The 19878-nt window shown below is 47.3% G+C and overlaps 1 protein-coding gene across 2 annotated transcripts in view; it reads right to left on the reverse strand.

Annotated features, from left to right (window-relative positions):
* The window catches only part of MYO5B (myosin VB), a 291416-nt gene that overhangs the window by 176422 nt on the left and 95116 nt on the right, over positions 1 to 19878 (reverse strand). For both annotated transcript variants that reach the window (XM_084781005.1, XM_084781004.1), the window contains exon 2: positions 2199 to 2309. In XM_084781005.1, coding sequence (XP_084637131.1) covers positions 2199 to 2309 — 111 coding nt within the window. The remainder of the gene's footprint in view (positions 1 to 2198; positions 2310 to 19878) is intronic.

Raw genomic sequence — 19878 nt, forward strand, 5'->3', positions numbered from 1 at the left:
TGCAAGGGAGGTGGGGACCAGGAGAGAGCACCTGACAGCACTGAGCTCTGCTCTGGTCACAGCTGCACTTTAGGCCAGAGAGGCTGCACTCGTACAATCCAAGGTTAGCATCCATGAAATGCCTAGCCCCAGAGAACCAGGATAAGCATCAGCACAAAAACATGTTATGCTTGTCTTGGCTCTAGGGAGAATCTTGAAGTTTGCAGGCAAAAAACAAACAAACAAAAACAAAACAGATGACACTCTCCTTTTCTCCAGAGAAGCCACCATCTTCTCCCTGGCTGCACAGCAGATACACAGGCCAGTGGAAAAAGCACCAAGCCTGCATGATTCTACTTATATGAAGAACCCTGTGCAGTCTGAGGCAGAAGGTTACATAGTGGCAGGCAGTGAAAGGACTGTGGCCAGTGCTGGGGTGGGAGGTGGGGTGGGGGGAGGTAGGGGGGCTGAGGGGGGATGGGGGCAGGGGAGGGCTCTCCAGTTTTGCTACAAGGAGAAGGAACGCCATGACAGCTGCTCTAGTGCAAATGACACAGAATTGTCCACTCAAAAATGAACCACATAGCTACATTTATAGTGCATGTTTTACTAGAAGAAATAACTGAGCAAAAGTGGGAGGGGCATCTTAGATGAACCGTGAGAAGCCGGAGGAGGCCGTTGGCAGCAAAGTACACAGTCCTGCTATGAGCCCAGGGCTGGAATGCAGCCTTTCTAGCAGAAAATCTGACCTGCCTGCTTTGCTCTTTGCTTCTGCATTAAATCCAACAGCATTTTACTCTGGCACGAGGAGGTCTAACAGCGTGGTACTGCAGGACAGCTTCACAGTAAATGGTCTTCAAGCCTGCTGCATCCAGCCATGGGGTATCTGTGGCCATACTTCAAGTGTACAGTGCCCAGTGACTCTCAGGGCCAGCTTCAGGGCAGCCATGACCCATGGGCAGCAGAGAGAGACTCAGCTCAGAGCCTATTGTGACATCTAGCCCTGGGCTTCCCTCCAGTTCCACAGAGACCAGTCCCACAGCCAGAGAGAAAGAGACGGGCCCATGGGCAGCTGCCAGGACTGATCATGCAGGGCCACTTCTGTGTGCAGCCAGGGACACCGGCGTCTGGTGTTTTAGCAACATGACAGATCATTCCTCACTGCCTGGGCAGCTTTTAAAACACCCACCCACTTGAAGAGACCAACCGAAACGCAATCTGTTGGAGGAGAAGGCACTCCATTCAAGTGGGCGGACTAATTTCATTTTGTTTCGGGTGTGGGGTGGGAAGTTATTCAACATGGTAAACAAGACTCCATCTGCTGGTTTCTCCCTCAAAACCAAGAGAGGACTAGACTACGCAAGCCTGTCAGCTAGAAGGTGAACGAGGGAGCGACACACCAACCAACTCAAATTCACCTGGCCCAGTGTCACCCTCAAAGTGACACACCTGAGCTCAGACAGAACGGGTTGGTGGGTGGAGAATGTTCAATCAGCAGGTTGTTCAACCAGCCATTTGGAGTGGGAAACAGAATAAAATGCTTCGAAAAATGAGCAGCAGCAGCAAGGCAGTTAATTCACAAGGGAAGGACACAACACGGGCATTCCAGGAGCCGGAGTTCGCCAAACACAAAGCTTCCATCCACTCTACACCTGCTCTGCGGCCCACCCACCTGTCTGTCTCTAAGCCAGTTCTTCATGTCATTGCCACCACTTATTTCAAACCAGCCTCCCTGTGTAGCCTTGTATCAAATGGCTGCCTATCACCCCAGTCTCCGGCCACCTGGGCCCCAGGTTTCACTGGCTTTCCTTCCTTCACTTGTCCATATGCAATGCAACCCTGGGGTCTCAGGCGTTGGGCACATGCATGTCCTGTATGAACATTCCCCACTCCTGGCCCAGGCTCGCACCACCTGTTGTATTCCTGGGAGTTGTTCCCTCCTGCTGCTGCCTCAGCACACAGCAGACCCGTTATCCCCAGTCCAACGTAAAGAACTCTTGTCTCAGCTACCAGGGGACTCCCAGTTGCTAAGCTAAGCAGGCCCTTATTTCTTATGTGACATTCACAGAACAAGCTTGCACTTCACAGACACTGTCACCAACAGTGACAAGAATTTGGACTGTAGAAGCTCCAATGGGCAGGCAAACCTAAGGCCACAATATGCCACCAGACCCACACAGGATGTATCCTGGGTCCCCACCCTGAGGACCAGCACTTACTGTGTCATCTTCCAGTCTGAGCTGCAGGCTCTTGTCTCCCTCCTTGTAGTCCTTGGTTAGTTCAGCTGAGCACCACACTTCATCTGGGTCAGGGATCCAGACCCTGGTATACTGAAGGAAGAGAAGGAAAAGACTTAGACACCAAGCATCCAAACCTCGGAGCAGGGGTCAGTATCTATGAAGGGGTTGTCGGAAAATCATCCTACAGCCGCGTGCATGAGTTTTAAAGATGCAAGATGATCCCATATAATAAATAATAAAAATTTCATAGGATTAATTTAAAACGTGACCTCGCAATCTTAAGAGAACATGACAATGTAATTAAAATTCTGCCAGGGAGACAGCCAAGCAACGGGCTCAGCTCTAACCGTGAGGGTCTACACCACCCTCTTAAAGGGAGACACAAAACAGCAGTCAGAGTGATGGAGCACGGTATAATCAACAAAACAATACTGGCCAAACACAGGCGGGCATGGCAAAGCTTTGGAGTTCAGCTTACGGGGTTCTGATATTCTACGTTCAGTGGAAGGGGCGAACAAGGCAAAGGCACCCTGCTAATGGTATGAATCTAAAATGTCTCCTGCAGGTTCATTTTCTAAATGATGTGGGGCCCTAGTACTGCTAAACCAGGGGGCCATGGACCCCTTAGAAGGTTAGGTCTAGCTGGAAGTATGATGTGAAGGTTATACCTGCCCCACTCCCGAGCCAGCCATTTTCTTCTTGCTCTGTGGCCCACCTTGATGTGCACAGCCTCAAGCACACTCCTGCTGCTGTGATGTCAGCTGCTCTGCCCTGCTGACTGAGCTCTCTAAAACCGTGAGCCAAAACATATCTTCCCTTACTAAAGTCGCTTCTGTCGGGCCTGTCACTGCCACCTAGAGCAAGCAACACAAGCACCGTGAGCCATCTGGCACCAACAGTTACTTGTGCATTCTTTAAGCCACACACATACAAGATTCTCAGTCTCTCTAGCAATGCCCTGTAAATGATGTCATTCTGCCTGGTGTCGCCCTGGCAGGGATGGACATGGCCACTCTCATTAAGTGGTGACATAAGGAACAACCTGCAGTGATTATTCACCGTATTCTCAGTCCTGGTTAGATGTTAGGATATGTAGAGAGCTTTGCAGCCTGTAAGTGTAGGTGAACCTCAGATCAAGTCAGTCAGGACCTGGGGTGACATGACAGTTCCGGTGGGGGTGGGGGTGGGGTGGAGGACTAACCATGATCAAGCATTTAGCACACAGAATGGAAGCATCCAGAACCACTGCCACCACTTCCTGATCTCACACTCTACTTAGATGCCAGACACACTGCTCAGATAAGAGATTTCTACAGGGTCTGTTTGTTTCAGAAGCATCTGTGTGCACATGTGTATATACACACTACGTTGTTGTCATGTCATATAATAGTCTTACTGAACTCAAATGGCCACTTTTCCCAAAACGTGAACCATGTGCCTGGGTCAGCATAACTCACGTGTCACCTCATAGCCAGTCAGCTGCTGTGTATACCAGCTGGCTTTTCTTGGGTCCTGCCTTTTTTTTTTTTAAGCCCACATTTTTCTCCTAGAATACCCTGTCCTTTTATAAAACCAAGATCCTGACTGCTGCTCCATTTGTCCCTAATTTGCCACTGAGCAAAGTCTTACAGTGACAGGACCAGAACATGAACTAGAAGAAAGCAAGTACATCCTTGATGTCCCAAGCCAGGGTTGACTTTCATTTTTTTATAACTTAACAAAGAGCCCGATCCGCAGACTCATACTCTCTTTGGCTCCAGGCCCACCTTACTGTGTGTTTACAGAACAGCGGAGCGTACTGCTGTACGTTACAATGCAGTGCAGCTCAGAAGAACACTGCACAGGACCAGCATCTCTCAGTTTCTGAGCAATGTGGAGGAAACAGCCTTTTTCCTCCTCCGCCGCCAGCATTGCTTTGTTCCTCCAGTGTTTTCACTTAGCCTCTCCACTGCCCTTTAAGGCCACCATCTAGCCAGCTGCCAGTCAGTGGCCTCCCCTCAGCCACACTGACATCTGGTCACTGCATTCCCTCCAGCAGTATACTCAAAACTCTTAGTCGAGACAAGCCTTTTCTCGGGCAGGGCCCACAAAGGACACACATGAGAAGCAGCTGAGAAGAATGGACACAGTCCAAGAGGAACTGAGTGGAGGCGATAAGCCGCCAGGCATGGTCTCAGCTCAGCCAGAGACTCCTGTGGTCTCAGTCTGCTGTCCCTGTAGCCGCTCACTGCACTGAGCACTGCAGAGAGCTCACGACCTGGCTCCCTCCATTTAACTCCTACTCTGGGTGAGTTTATCACCCTTTCTATGCATCTCTTTCCTTGCTGAACAGGCTGGAAGCGCTCCGTGGACAGGAAGCCATCACCTCTGTATCTTCCGAGCACTAAGGCACAGTGGGGCTCTACGGGTTCTCTATTTGGCTCCTTTCTCCTCCCTGTGAGAGCTTTAGTGTCCCTGCCAGCCAGCTGTGCTAGAAATTCAGAACTTCAGCCTCTATTCAGACCCACTCAATCAATACCTGTACAGCCATGCACTAACATCTGCCCTGACAACATGTTCTCACATCCTTGCTGCTGCAGGGGCATCAGCAAACCATAGGCCAAACCTGGCGCCGTGCCAGCTTGTGTACGACCCATGAGTTAAGAACTGCCTTTAAATTCTCAAACAAGAGGATCAAAAGACTGATATTCAAATAACACGAAACATTTTTTGAAAGGTTAATTTTGTTGTCTATAGCTAAAGTTATTTTGGAACACAGACATGCTTATTCATTTACATATTATCTGACTGCTTTCACACTTCAGTGGCTGAGCTGTCAGGAGTCCTATGGCCCAATGCCTAAAATATGTATTTTAAGGCTTTGACAGAAAGGCACGTCAACTCTGTTCTGTTCTTACTGTTTCCTTGAGCCAGACCGACCACTCCTCATATATGGATACGGACAGAGTCCCACGTCCAACACCTTTTCACTCAGCATTGTCGTCGCCAAGCTGGCCCTCGAGCTGCCGCACTAAACCTGCCTCTGATTAGCTTTCTTTCTGGCTTCACAGTCATTTCCTTCAAGTGCTTTTCATCTCGTCATTGCAAGATCTTCCAGCTACACTACTGAGCACTCTGCAACCTCAGACTCCAGCACATCCAGATGTGCTCACTGACCAAGAATGGACTGTGTCTTCTAGGGGAACCTGCTTTTCCCTCAAACACATTGCCCCGAGCACTACCTACTGTGGAAATCTATTCCCCGGGGTTCGGGAACCTAACTAGTAGGGCAGGTGAGGTCCGTCAAAATACAGTTGAAGGGGTGACGTGGCAAGTCTCAAGGAGGATAACAGTTACTCAGTTGTGCAGAAGAGACAAGGAAGGGCAGTGGAGGCAATGCCGGCTGAGAAAGGAGAACTGGGCAGCTACATCCTCATGTGACTTTTAGAAAGACATTGCATACTCAGATCCTATTAAGCAAACTTCAGGCTCAACTCCGGTAAACACTTGACACCTGGCCTGTGCCCGCTCTGTGCCATGTGCTTCAGGCTCCTCTAATAACAACCTGTGTGGAAGGAAGCCTTGACACTTCAGCAGCTCACTGCTAACGCAGAACAACATTTCTCCTCCATTTTGACCGCAGGCTGGCTGCATCTGCGGGCTGCCCCCCACCCCCACCCCCACCCCATGCCTCCTACCCCTTATATTTATCCTCTGTGGGTTTTCCACTTGAACCTCCTACAAATTACTAAGCGGGGTCGTTCACCCAACATCATACTCAGCACACAAGGTCGGCAATTTACAAGATGTTCAAAAGGCAGCCTAATGCTAATCCAACTTTGCAGTCTAGCTTTGCAAACAACGCCCCGCCCCAGCTGGGCCACCTGACTTAAGATGATGCACATTCTCTGAAATGTGCACAAAGTATTATGCGCACAAAATAAACAGCAAAAGAGGAGATACACAAATTGAAAAGGGAGAGATAAGTGCCACGGTAACGTGCAAAGGCTTGAGAAGGGAAGACAGCCAGCTGTGATGGAATTTGGGGGAGGAAAAGATTTGAAGGAGATATTTCCTCTCAGAGTGCTGTAAATGCTGCCCCGCTAGACGGAGTGAGTGCACTGGGCGTGAACGCAGGCTGGCTGCATCTGCATGGCGGCCTCCCTGTGCCTTCTACCCCTTTAATAGTCCGCTCACTTCCTCTCATTTGAAAGAATGTGAGTATAAAATCTGGGGTAAACGGAGAAACCCGAAAAGTAAAGAGAGACCCTGTCAGGGGGAGCAGTAGGGAGGGGAGTGGCAGGGGGCAGTTGATTTGAACACGGAAAGGGTCAAAGCGGGGAGATAAAGTAAGGGTGTATGAAAAAGTTATAAGAAAGCATGCTATTATCTACTTATCTAAAATTACATGTAATACACATATACATATATATGTGTCTGTGTATATATATATACACTGTAAATGAAATCTTTCCATTTCCACGCACGTGTGTGCGTGTGTGTGTGTGTGTGTGTGTGTGTGTGTGTGTGTGTGTGTAACAATAACTAAAGAGACCATGAATTTTAAAGCCGGAGGGTGCATGGCCAAGGGTTAGAGAAAAAAGAAAGTAGGGAAATGATATAATAACATTTCAAAAAATAAAATAAAAACCAAACAGCAACCCTCCCCCAAAGCCCCCCACCCACCCACTGTTGTACTACAGAGGCTACAGAGGGTACGATCACCTTCTTGTACACAAATCCTTTCTTGTCACATGTCCTCATTAGTAATCTGTAGGAAAGCTATAAAAATATGTATTTTTAGGAAACCCTCTTTTTCTTCATGTGTATGGGTGTATAGCTGCCTGAGTGTATGTGTACCAGACGTGTGCTGACACCTGTACAGCTCGGAAGAGAGCACGGGACCCCTGGAACTGGCGCTAGAGGTGGTTGTGAGCCACCACATGGGTGCCAGGAATCAAATTTTTGTCCTGCACAAAAGCAGTAAATCTTCTTAACTACTGATCCATCTTAGGAGCTACACAGAAACAGAAGAGTGTGTGTGTGTGTGTGTGTGTGTGTGTGTGTGTGTGTGTGTGTGTGTGTAACTGGGGACAGAACCGAGTGCCTGGCCTATGCTAGACAGGTGCTTTGCCACTGAGTTATGTGCCGCCTTCTGAGTTGTCTCTGACTTTCCACACCTTTGAGAAATTCTTCTCAAGTCCAACCTCTACCAGCTCCACTGTGTCACAGACAGCAGACCATCAAAAGACAAGCTCACTCACGCAACCTAACTGCAGAGTTACAGAACCTGTCACCAGCGCTCTTTGACTAATGCTTAGCTTCTTTATGAAAAGCAGATGAAACAGCGTGTCTGACCTAGTTAACAAACAAAAGGTGACTTGGGCTGGAGCCCTGTATATTAACTACGGATGCCTACATCAGATGTTAACCACTGGCACTGAGCTATTTTCTGTGCCTTCACTCATTTCCTCTGTCTCCAGTGGCAGCTAGAGAGCGGCTGCCTATGACAACGGTGCTCTGGGCCCTGTGGGGGAGCTTATTAATTCCCAAGGCAGGCAACACCCTAGACTACCTACATCAACCTCTGGGATGGACTCAGGTTTAGAAGGTTTCCAGATGAACATACTGTGTAAGCAACCTGAGACCCAGCAGTCTGTGTGGCTTGTCTGAGTAGCCACTAGAGCGGCATCAGAGGTCCTGTGTCTAGAGACATCCCTCTACGGCCACTCTCACCAGAAAGTTGCAAGCAAATGCGAACACGATGTCTGCAAGAGCGCACCATTTATCCATGTATATACATCTTCATGTGGTACAGCACCATGGTAGGTGTCTGGGCTCTACAAGACAGGTTAGTGACCACGATGTTGTATGGAAAGCAGGATCCTAGTAGGATTCCAGATAGCAAAACAAATTGGGAAAGTAAGTCTGGCACTTCAATCATTTTAGTGCCTTCAGGTCTCTGTCCTTAAGCAGCTAAGCAGTGCCTTAAGTTCAATAATTGGATCTAGTCCCTTTCATTCCAAAATCTAAGAGATGGCTGATGGATAAGAGCTATTTGTAGCTCTTTACAACACCAGGGCACTAACAGCCATGCCCCACATTTGAATAATTAAATCTCTAAGGGGTAGATCAGAGCATTACATTAGAACAAAACAAAAACAAAAGCCCAAATCTAACTTTCCAAATGAAGAATGAACTCCCATAATTACAATCACTACTTCAGTGAGCCTCAGGGAAGACAGCGCCAGCATTTGAAGCATTCCATTACTAGCATTAGTGATGCTACCTCCATAACCTTATGCTACGGTAACTAATGTCAAGTCATGAAGAGCAGCGTTATCACTCCTACTTTAAGCAGAAGACATTAATAGACTATCTGCCCAGGCTGCTGAGAGCTAAACATGCAGGGGTTTTGCAGACCTAGGACAAAGATCCCAGCCTGTGACTCCACATCCCAGACTCTCTGACCCTCCTAGAGAAATACTGCATCTTCCTGGGTAGCAGTCCAAATCCTGCGGGGGTGGGCATCTTATATAAAGTGTCATGTAATTATATGTGAAAAAAGTGTGAGGGCATTAAGGTAAGCCCCAAGGGAGCTTCTCCGCTACATATCAGGCACACTGACAACTCAGATGCAGTGAAGCCTTTGGTATAAAGCTTAAGAGACTGGATTGCGCTCTCCAAGAAGAGCCAGAAAAGGGGCAGATGGCTTAATTTGGTGGCTGACAGCAGTCTGTGTGTGGGGCCCAAGTGCAGAAAGATCACCTAATTCTGATGTGTTCCATGCTGTAACGAAATGCCACCCAGAGTCACTTAACCCAGGCTGGGGGTAGGGAGTATCTAACAGAGCTGTGGAGCACACAGTCAACAAACACTCGTTTTGGGACGTGTCTTGGATTTCTATTGCTATGATTAACACACCATGATCCAAAGCAATTGGGGGAGGAAAAGGTTTGCTTACACTTCCAGGTAGCAACCCATCACGGAGGGTTTGCTCAGCCTGCTTTTTTTCTAGTGCCACCGTGGGCTAGGTCCTCCCACATCAATCAACAGTCGAGGAAATGCACCACAGGCTGGCCCACAGGCCAATCTTGTGGGGACATTTTCTCAAATGACTGTAGCATCTATTGAAATAAAAGTAGCCAGCACAGGGCATAAATTCTGTCTGGGGCCCATTGAGGGAGGTAACTTAGAGTGAATCAGCTTGCATTCTTCAAGAAGCATAGAAGCCAAACATTTCCAACTAAGGCACCCACATGAGTGCTAGAGAGCAAACTCAGGTCCTTTGAAGAGCCTGTGCTTGCAGAGGAATTTTAACTCAGAACATGGCTGCTCTGACAAGAGATCACATTCAAAGACCTTGTAGGTCTGCGAGATCCAGCTGGAATACAGATAGGCCTTTAATTCCAGGAGACTGAGGCAAGCAGGTCTCTGAGTTCAAGACCAGCCTGGTATAGAGCAGGTTTCAGTTAAGAAGGCATAGGTCCAGGTTTGGTGGTACACAACTTTAATCCCAGCACTCCAGAGACAGAGGCATGCAGATCTGTGAGTTCTACTCAGTTCTGTTCTGTTCTTTTCAGGCGGTTGGATTGAGCCAGTGAGCTGAGAGGTAGTGCAGCATGGAGTTGAGCTCATGACAGTTCAGTTCATGGAATTCAGAGGCTATTTTCCTGGGAGAGTTTTACAGAATCGGGTTAAAGATAGAACAAGCTTGACCCAGGCAAAGACAGAACAATCCAGGGAGTGAGAAGCCAGAAGGTTAGAATATATCGCCAAAGTTGGCATGAGGCCAAGCAGAGAAATTCAGTCAGAAGCTGAGAAAAGCCTATTTGAATCAGTCAGCTTGGAGAGGCGTTTGAGCCAGAACAGCTAAGTTGAGCCAGCCAGCCATAGTTCAGAAGGAGCTAGAAAGAGTGAGCTTATTCATCAGTAAGTCTCAGAGGCTGAAAGCATTCTAGATCTAGATTAGATTGTATGGCAGCTAGAAGCTTCCAGGATCCAGACTAGATTAGCAGACAGAGGCAGTAAGCTTCAGAGACAACAACTGACTTGAGAGAACGAAAGTTACAATTACGTGTGCTCATTAACCACTGGGCCATCTCTCCAGCGCCTTTAACTTCTTTTATCATTGCTGTGATAAAATACTTGACAAATGAAACTTAGAGATTATTTGGGCTCATGGTCTGAGGGTGTGGCCTATCATGCTGGGCAAGAGAGGCAGCAAGAGGATGAGGCAGCTGGTCACATCGCATCCAATCATAAAGCCCAGACAGAGGAACACTGGTGCTAGTTCAGAACACCAGCACATGGAATGGTGCCACTCACATTCAAGATGCATCTTCTTTCCTCGCTTGAGCTTTTCTGGAGACACCCTCCTGGACTCAGCCAGTAGCGTGTTTCTTTTTCTCTTTTCTTTTCTTTCTTTTAAAAAAAAGATTTTTTCTTTTTTCTTTTCTTTTTTTTTCTTTTCTTTTTTTTTTTTTTACTTATTTTATGTGAGTGCTCTCTCTGCATCTGCACCTGCATGCCAGAAGAGGGCATCAGATTCCAGTATAGATGGTTGTGAGGCACCATGTGGTTGCTGGGAAATGAACTCAGGACCTCAGAAAGAGCAGGCAGTGTTCCTTTCCACTGAGCCATCTCTCCAGTCTCAGACGTGTGTTTCCATGCTCATTCTAACTCCAATCAAGTTAACAAAGGAGACTAACCATTCCACACACTTGCCAAAAAGCACAGGAGTGGCTTTCCCAATCTCATCCGGAGGGACAAAGGACAATCTAAGTGTGAGAGACCCCAGATCTTCGGGACAAATGAACCCGAGCATCTTGGAATGGAGCTATTTAAGTTCAGCTCTTCTGAGAGTTCTGGCGAACGCCCTTTAGCCTACGGGACCCAAGTATCTACTGTGATGTCTTCCTGATTGACACAATATGGAAGGAGAATAGAGAAAGGGCAAACCAAAATCCATAGAAATTAAACCAATGATTTCATTTCAGCATCTACAGATTGCCACCCTTCCAAGGGTACTTGGCAGTAGCAATGCCCTGTTTCAGGAAATACGAAGATGCCTGGCCTGACCTTGCTTATGGAATTCCATTATCTCTTAAATTCTTAGTTTCAGCAACTGAGTGGAACCCCACCCATTCATCCATGTTTACCAATATCTAAAATAGTGACTGCGGGACCAGATACCAGCTGCATCTAGCAGTGAGCCACCACATTCTGAAGGCTGAGGTCAACTCCCACACAGATGAGTTGCTGACAACCTTCCTTTAACAAGGAAGTTTTTTTTTAAAAAATCTGAAGGGCAAGGTGCTTGTCCCAGTTACCATCGACAGGTGAGATTCTGTACTTCTGCAGCTCAACTTCCTTGTCTATAAAGCGGGAAATAACTGCTCCATCAGAGCTGTTGCCAGGACTTAGCATGTACAGAGTACATAGTACACAGTGACTCCTTAGTGGCTGAGGTTGCCGTGCGGGCACTCAAACCCTAGTTCTGCTCCCTTGAGGAAAGCACCTCCCCAGTGAATGACAGGGGCCTACAAACTTGAACATGGATTCTAGTCCAACCAACTGTCCACAAGACCTAGTGAACACCTAAGAGGAGAATGGTAATAACTAACACACACACACACACACACACACACACACACACACACACACACCCCTCAACCATACTATATGGCTTCAACAACTCCAGTACTCACATCACAGGACTAACTTATTCTATAACTTATTTTATTTGTCAACAAAGACCACATTGAAGAAGTAGGATTCAAGCTAAATTCTAGATGGGAAAAGGACTAAGTCAGAAAGATGGGGGATGGGAAATCTCTAGGCTGAGAGGATAACTGAGTGACAAGCATGGGCAAAACAGAGATGTAGGTACTGAGATAAGAAAACAGGGGTGGGGAACCATGGCTCAACAAATACAGTACAGCAGGGTTGGGGGCTCAGAATGACACTGGAAGGAAATGTAGACTCCATATCTGGTAGGTTGTTAGAGGTTATGTTACAGACTTTTAAAATTATTCTACACCCAATGGAACATTACATTTGGGTACTGAACATGGGCAAAATGCTATAATTAGAAGATCAGGTCTTGGAGATTAATGTATATGGGCAAAGTTTCAGCGTGAGAACACAGTTCAGTCTTTCAACATTCACGACCTAATTTCTTCCCACTAGCAGTGACAATGAAAGGGTTCTGAGGACATCAATTATCCTGCCCCTGCTCTCAAGGTGTCTTTAAAAGTTGGCTTCTGAGAGCATCCCCCTTCCTTACGTTTATTTCACTCATTTGTTTATTGCTGCTCCAGGCTGCTGAGCTGCCACCGTCATCACACTTCTCCCAAGATCCACTCACACAGCTTTTGAATCCTCTTTATCTAAGCATTGTATTTCATCCACTCTGAGTTTTTCCCAGGGTGGTTTTTTTCCCCCATGTCAAGCTTATTTGGAATTTTAGAAGTGTAACACTTGGAGGAAGAAGAAACCAAAAATCCGGGTACCCTGGCAGCAAGCACAGTAACAGTACTGAATCCTCGGGACCTCAGGAGAAAGATGCTCTGGAGCCAACACATAAGCACACTGAATCACAGCCACAAAACTGCTTATGACTAGTGAGCTAGGAACTTGCAAGGATATCTGATCATCGTGTTAATATGACCCAAAGACCATAAAAAGATGCCTCCGATTCCCACTGTGGGTTTGGAAGGAATATGGACCAGGTGTTATCAGTAAAGCAGTCTGCATATTTGAAGCCTAAGTATTCTCTCCAGAGATTATCTAGTGTACACATCAGGAAATAGAGCCACTATGGACCACAGATTTGTCTAGGATGACCATGGCCACCTCACATTCCTCTATAGCAAGGGAATATTCCTCAGAGGCACTAGGAAGCAATACCCACATGGTCTCTTGTGCCCAGATGGAAAGAGGGTGGTAAGCTAGAAAGATGGCCTGGGCTTCTACCTGATCTTCTCCACCAAGCTAAAGAGGAGGAGACCAAGGAGAGTTTAGAAAAAGAGTGAAAGGCAGAAACAGCCATGAAGTGCACCCCTTATACACCTCACTGCTGGGGACTCGGGGAAAGGGCTTATCTTAATGAGAAGAGCTCAAATGAAAGTGTGACTTGTCTTAATGTAAAACCTTGCCCCCCCCAAAAGCAATAGAATGAAAAACACTATAGGAGGTGCTATAAAGTAAATGATAGAACCAATGAAAGATCCTCTGCTCTGTGCATAGAAAAGCCATGGCTGGGCCTTGTTTGTGTTTCAAAGCAGAAGCCTTTGCCTGCTGCCTTCCTGCAGCTCAGTGGAGCAGTGCAAACCCCACCAGGTGATGGTGAGCACTGCCTCTTGGAGTGCATTACACTCTCCTATGAGGAACACAATGACCCCTGGGGACCTGTGATGGAGGAGACACTACTGCCTTACACATGCTACAAGAAGGAAACACTTTCAACCTGGAAGTGCTTTGAAACCAGACAAGATCAGAACCCCCGAGGAAACGTAGTAACCCTCATCTTCCAACACAATTCTTGCTTCTTCTTAGATACCTTAATGCTCTAAGTGACCAGTGAGCTTTTGGCAAGTGTGATGGTACATTGTCCATAGCTGCTGAAGTAGACACATAGCCTGAGGTTATCAACCACACTTCAAGCTCTTAAACCCGATACACAAGCCAGCTGTTCAATTATCCAGGTTCTGGACATAGCCTGAGTTACAATGTTTCCTCCAGTCCCATGTAGTTGCTAAATTGGGGGTGCCTTCTGAGTGTCTAGATCTAGTATCCCAGGGAAACACAAAGGCCACTCTCCCACTTGTAGAGTCTGTACTCACTGTGGATACAGGGATGAAGAACAGCCTTGTGTTGGGACTTAGCCACAGCTCACAGCAGCAATGTCAACTGCCCCAACACAGCAAACTGCTTCCTTCTCCATCCCAACCACTCACATCCACATTCAACACCTGGTTGGTAGGATGGTACAAGAGCCTGATAGGCAGGTGTGGCGATCTGAATGAGGAAAGTGTCCCTATAGTGGTAGAGCTGTCTGGGGAGGTTTAGATCAGTGCCTCTCAACCTATGGGTTGTGACCTACTCTGAGGGGTTGCATATCAGATAGCCTACACATCAGATTATTCATAACAGTTATGACTCATAACAGTAGCAAAATTACAGTTATACATTAGGAATGAAATAATTGCATAGTTGGGTGTGACCATAACCTGAGGAACTATGTTTAATGGTCACAGCACTAGAAAGGTTGAGAACCACTGGTTTGGATGGCGCAGCCTTGCTGAGCAAGCATCAGAGAAGGGGCCTTGAGAATAAAACCTCTCTTACGTTCAGTTTTCTCTTTCTGCTTCATGCCTGCAGTTGAGGGTGTGAACACTCCTCTGGTCACCATGCCACTTGCTGCTAGGACTCTTATCCCTCTGGAACTGTGCACCCCAATAAACTCTTCCTCTTCCTATAAAAGCAGCCTTGGTTGTGGTGTTTATCACAGAAACAGAAAGGTAACTAGTAAATCAAGGCTCTGGCTGCTGACCATCCTACCAGTGCACAGTCCCTACAAACCAACAGAAAAACTAAACATACCCAGGCAAGGATTAACAGAAATGATTCTAGTATCACCTAAAACTAGAAAGAGAGAAAGAAGAAAGCATGAAACAACCCATGCTTCAGTGTCATATTGCTTAAAAACACCTCTTCACTTACAGGCTGTGTTTCATGTAAGACTTAATGATCTGGTATAATGACACTGGACCACACATCCCTCTGTCACTCCTACACTCACTATTTTGAAACTGGAGCCACACTAACCTATTTTAAACATTGTTGCTATTTTTCCTGTCCATATGTCTTGTCTGGAGATTGTTTTTCCTACACACTACATGTCTTCCTATTCCCCTTTCCTTGCTATTGTTACTCCCGGGTCCAGCTGACATATTAATTCCCCTGAGGAGGGGTTCTGTTCCTGCTGCCCCCAGCTCCTCTTCTATTTTTAACGCAACATTCTTGAATTGTGCTCCATTGACTTATATGCATTTCCCTGCTCTCCAGAACAGGAATAGCTCAAGAACACCAGGGCATCAAATACTGTCACGAGTCTGTCCTGTCAGTTCTGCACTTCCCTCTGCAGAGTTGCACAGCCTAGGCTCCTCTCACTGCAAGATCGTATCTGTAAGAAGTGCAAGCTCTGACAGATTGTCTGTGACCTGAAGACTCAAGAAGCAAAAGATGCTATATCCAAACAAATGTTTGCTAGTCCTTTAAATGGAAGAATGTCAAGAACAGGATTCCTAGCACCAGCCTTACGGCTGTGAGGACCACCCAGTGCCATTCCACCAAGTCTTAGGCTTCTGTCTTTGTTGCAAAAACAAGTTTTACTTTAACAAAAACATTGTAACACCATCCACTCAAAATCTTCCAGACACATACAGCATTCTGAGGTCAGATTCTCTCTCACAGAGTTGTCTACTGTTGGATGCTAAGGGTGCAGCACCAGGTCTGGCATCGGGTCACAGTCCAGCTGGACACTGTGGAGATAGCTCAGACTTAACAGGGTAAAAGCCAATAGCTAACGTCTAGAATGTGCTGTATCAGAGGCAACAAGCAAGTCCAAAAGGCACCTTACATAATCAACAGCCATTACAAAAGAGTTATGAAATGCCCAGCGTTAGCCTCTGCCCATGAGGAGAAAGTAGGGGCAGTGCAGCTGAGGCAGTAACTAGATGCAGGCCGAAGACTGCCAAGCACCCCTGAACACCTCTCCCAGCAGGGACTCAGTAGTTGGTGTGCAAAGCATCTTGGGCAAGTTGGAAGTGGAGTAGATGGCATGCTTAGCAGCACACTTCCTCTCTTGGTCTCCTCATTTGTAGGAGTTACCCAGCTTGCCTCAGACAGGTGTCAAAAGGAAAGGGCTCTTAGGTGTTAAATACTTTGTATGTGTGTGCAATGGTAGTGTGGTGCACAGCAGCATTTTTGATTGGATGTTACTGTTGGGAGCACATAGTAGAGTTACCAAAAGCACCCAGGAATCGGTAGACCACAGAGCTATGGAAAATCAGCACAAGGTTAAGTCTACTGAGTGACACCTGGGAGAGGCTGAGCAGTGAGCTCCCACTGCCAGGTAAAGGCAAGACAACATGAGGAGGGTGACTGGAGGCAGAAAGAAACGAAACAAGGCTTGATAATCCAGGCAAGAAAGTAGAGGAAGAGCTCTGAGGAGCAGCACCGCTGGGTGGAGAGAAACCAGTGACCTGAGGGGCAGTGACGGTAAATGCACAAGGTAGGCTGGATTCCAAGCCTGGCAGAGGATTTAGCCATCACTAAAAGAATCTCACCTAACTATCTACTCAGGAAAAACCAGAGGAAGTTCCTAAGTACCTAGCTGAGTGACCAGTTTAAAAAATTGGGGGGTGGGGGGCGTATTGTTACATGTTTAGAAGGAATAAGCGCATTGTGCAAAGACAAGCCTCATCACTGCTGCTCTGCCATGGAGGTGGAAGGTACCCAGGCAGCACAAATAAAGGGATTGAAAACAACGGCCAAACCACTGAACAGTTCCTATGAATTTAATAACTCGGCAGTGCTCTGCACTCTTGCAAGACGGGGAAAACACCGGGAGCCTCCTAAGAAGCTGAGCCAACACGATCATGCCGAAGTTCATCAGGAGGACACTCTTCCTACAAGCAGGCTCGGTGAGAGCAATTAGTTTTCCTGTCCGTCGTCCTCCTTGTGTCTTCTGTCCTCAAATCTCCTCTGTGCTTCGCTCACCTACTTAGTCCCTGACCTTTCCTGCATGCTGCAAGGTGCTATTGCCTTCTTGTCCAGCCATCTGGCTACTAACTCATGTCCCACTCAGTGTCTGGCTTTGGAGTCTAATGTGTGTGGTGAACATTTGAAAACCTGAAACTCCTAAGCCCCCTACCCACCTTTCCATAAGCTTCCTCACCTCTGAAAATGATATGCCAATCTACTTAGTATCTCAAAAAAAGCCCAGCTGTTACCCGGCTGTCTACCTCTCCCTCTAGACGCACCAGTCACCAAGCCAGGCTCCTTAGATCTGCATCCAAGATGTACCCTGGACCCTGCCACATCGCCACTTGCTCTGTGTACTCTAGCCTAGCCCATTGCTGTCGCCTCTGCTTCTATTCTCACCCTCACAGACTCTTTGCTACCAACGTCGTCTTGAAAGGGTCCACATTTTAATGAATGTGGGTTGTCTCTGCTCTTGGCTCTCCAGTCTGCAGGTTCCGTGGAGGCTATACCGTGTCTTCTTCCCGTGTAGTCTTTGAGTTAGCAACCCTCCTGACCACGCTCTGCTTGGAGGATTCGCACAGCTTTCCCTCATCTCACATGTTTCAGCTCAGGTCTCACCTTCCCAAAAAGCGGTCCCCTCAGCAATTCATCTAAAACCAGGCTCATCAATCACTTTTGCTCACTGTCATAGTTTCCTCACTTCTACTGTCTGAATAGCTCAGGCTCATTTCCTGTCTGTCTTAAGGCTCTCAATGTGAGCTCTGGCAGAAACATCGTGTTCTGACCGCTGCTCCATCTCCAGTGCCCGATTGTGTGGCAGGTGGTCAGGCATCGGCAGGGGAGCCTCATTTGCGCCTGAATGGCCTGTGTACATTATAGATGCTTGGCTGCTAGAGCAAAGGCCTCGTTTCTGTCCGCATCGCATCGCTTCTGTACTAACATTCTAGGGGAGGAGAAGTCTCTCTAGACCGAGAGTCTAGAACAAACTCGCAGAAAAGATGTAGGCCAGACAATGAGATGTTTCAGATAGGTGGCACGGTCCTGAGGAGTCTAACTTTAAATTATTTTGTATTTTAGTTTTTAAAAAGTATGTGTATGTGTCTGTGTGGGGTTGTGTGCAGGTAAGCACGGGGCTTGCGAAAGCAGGAAGAGGGCATCGGATCCCCTAGAACTAGGGTCACGTGCAGTTGTCACCTACCCTACGTGGATATTGGGATTGGAACTTGGGTTCTGTACAAGAGTGATCCACACTCCTGAGCCATTTCTTCAACTCACAGAATCTAAGTTGTAAACATCCACTGGGCAGTGAAGGTGACTAAGGAGGTCCGTACACAGGAGAGGTGTCACTCGTTCTGCGGTGCAAGGAAGCCGTCGTCTCTTTTCATGGCTATGATACAAACACATTGATCAAGTCTTCTGAGCACAGCCATGTGTCAGCTGCCACACCATGTGTTTTCTAGCCATTGTCAGCAAGTTCGTCACGCTCTTTAGAGTAGCATTAGCACTACCTGTAAGCACATAGGCATCTGCAACCCAGAGATGGACCATGCATCGTTTTCTGTCTGAGGCTGCATAGCAATGGCAGAGCAAGCCTGGGTCCTGCTATAAAAAAGATCCTTCCTTTTCTAGCCTCACTACTCTTCCCTAAAAAAGATCAAGGACTTCAGACTTTTATGCTCAATAAAGTTATCAAATGGAGAACACAGGACAACAAGCCAAAAAGAAAAAATAAACGAAAACCAAAAAATGGTTACAAATAAATCCTGCCACTCGGTATGGGTCTAAGAGAGACAGGCTGTCACCCCTAAGTAAAAGGTGGAACTGGAATGACTTCCAGATCTCGACACTCCTTCCTGCCACCACAGCCGTGCTTCACAAGGTCAGTACCCGTGGCAACACGCAGTGCTACCAGTAAACGGCCATGGAGGCCAGAGCATGGCTGCTGGGACAGTGATTACAAGGGCGGGGTTGTGCTGAGCAAGTGTGGCTGAGATCACAACCTCAGTACCAAAGGGCCTTGAGGATAACCCGTGAACCTTCCACCAGCATCTCCACTGACATTGCCTGGGTGAGCTCACTCTGAGAGACTGCCTTAGAGGGAACCACAGCTGTGAGGGCAACAGGGAGGAAGAACCGACAAGTTGTTTCCTTTAGTTTTTAGATGTGGCAAAGAGCAATCATCAGCCAGAGGCAGGACTGAGGCATCATTGTCAACGGATGCTGGGAGCACGTTGGGATCCTTCCCCTGACTGCTGTGGAAGCTGAGAAAGAGGAGTGCTTAGTTGTGAGCTTACGTACTTATGGAGGCAAGAGACAACCATGCGATGTTCCTGCCAACCCCAAAAGGCCTTGAGAGGCCAGGCCTGCCCCAGCAGGACAAGGTAACAACAACAACAATAATAATAATTGTAACAACAACAACAATAATAATATAAATAGAAGAAAAAGAAAGGTACTCAATAAGAAAAGCACACTTTCATTCCAAGACACACACACACACTAGCAGAAGGGCACCTCATTTTCCCATTCAGAACTGGCAGTTACTGACCAAGAACGTAACATGTCAGTTCAAGAACCCATTTACCCAGTCAGCAGCCTTCAACACTAAGGAAAAGACAATAGCACCGGTGAGCCCACCGAGCTCCCGTCATTGCAAGCAACTCGGCACAGCACACCAGAAGCCAAGCGAGGTGCCAGTCAAAGACTGCATAGTACCGCCTCCCAAGGCCTTCCAAAGGCAGCATCAGGATGCGTCAGGCATCCCTCCTGCCCTCTCCGCCACCAACTTGTAAGCAGAATGGAACCAGAACTGATAATTGCTTCCTATAAAACAATTCCAAAGCCAGCCAAGAAGGCCTTTCAGAGGGCTGTGTCATGCTTCCTTATAAACTGGCCCTTCACAGCCTGC

The sequence above is a fragment of the Acomys minous genome (assembly GCF_964271855.1).
Source record: "Acomys minous genome assembly, chromosome: 4".
NCBI classification, from domain to species: domain Eukaryota; kingdom Metazoa; phylum Chordata; class Mammalia; order Rodentia; family Muridae; genus Acomys; species Acomys minous.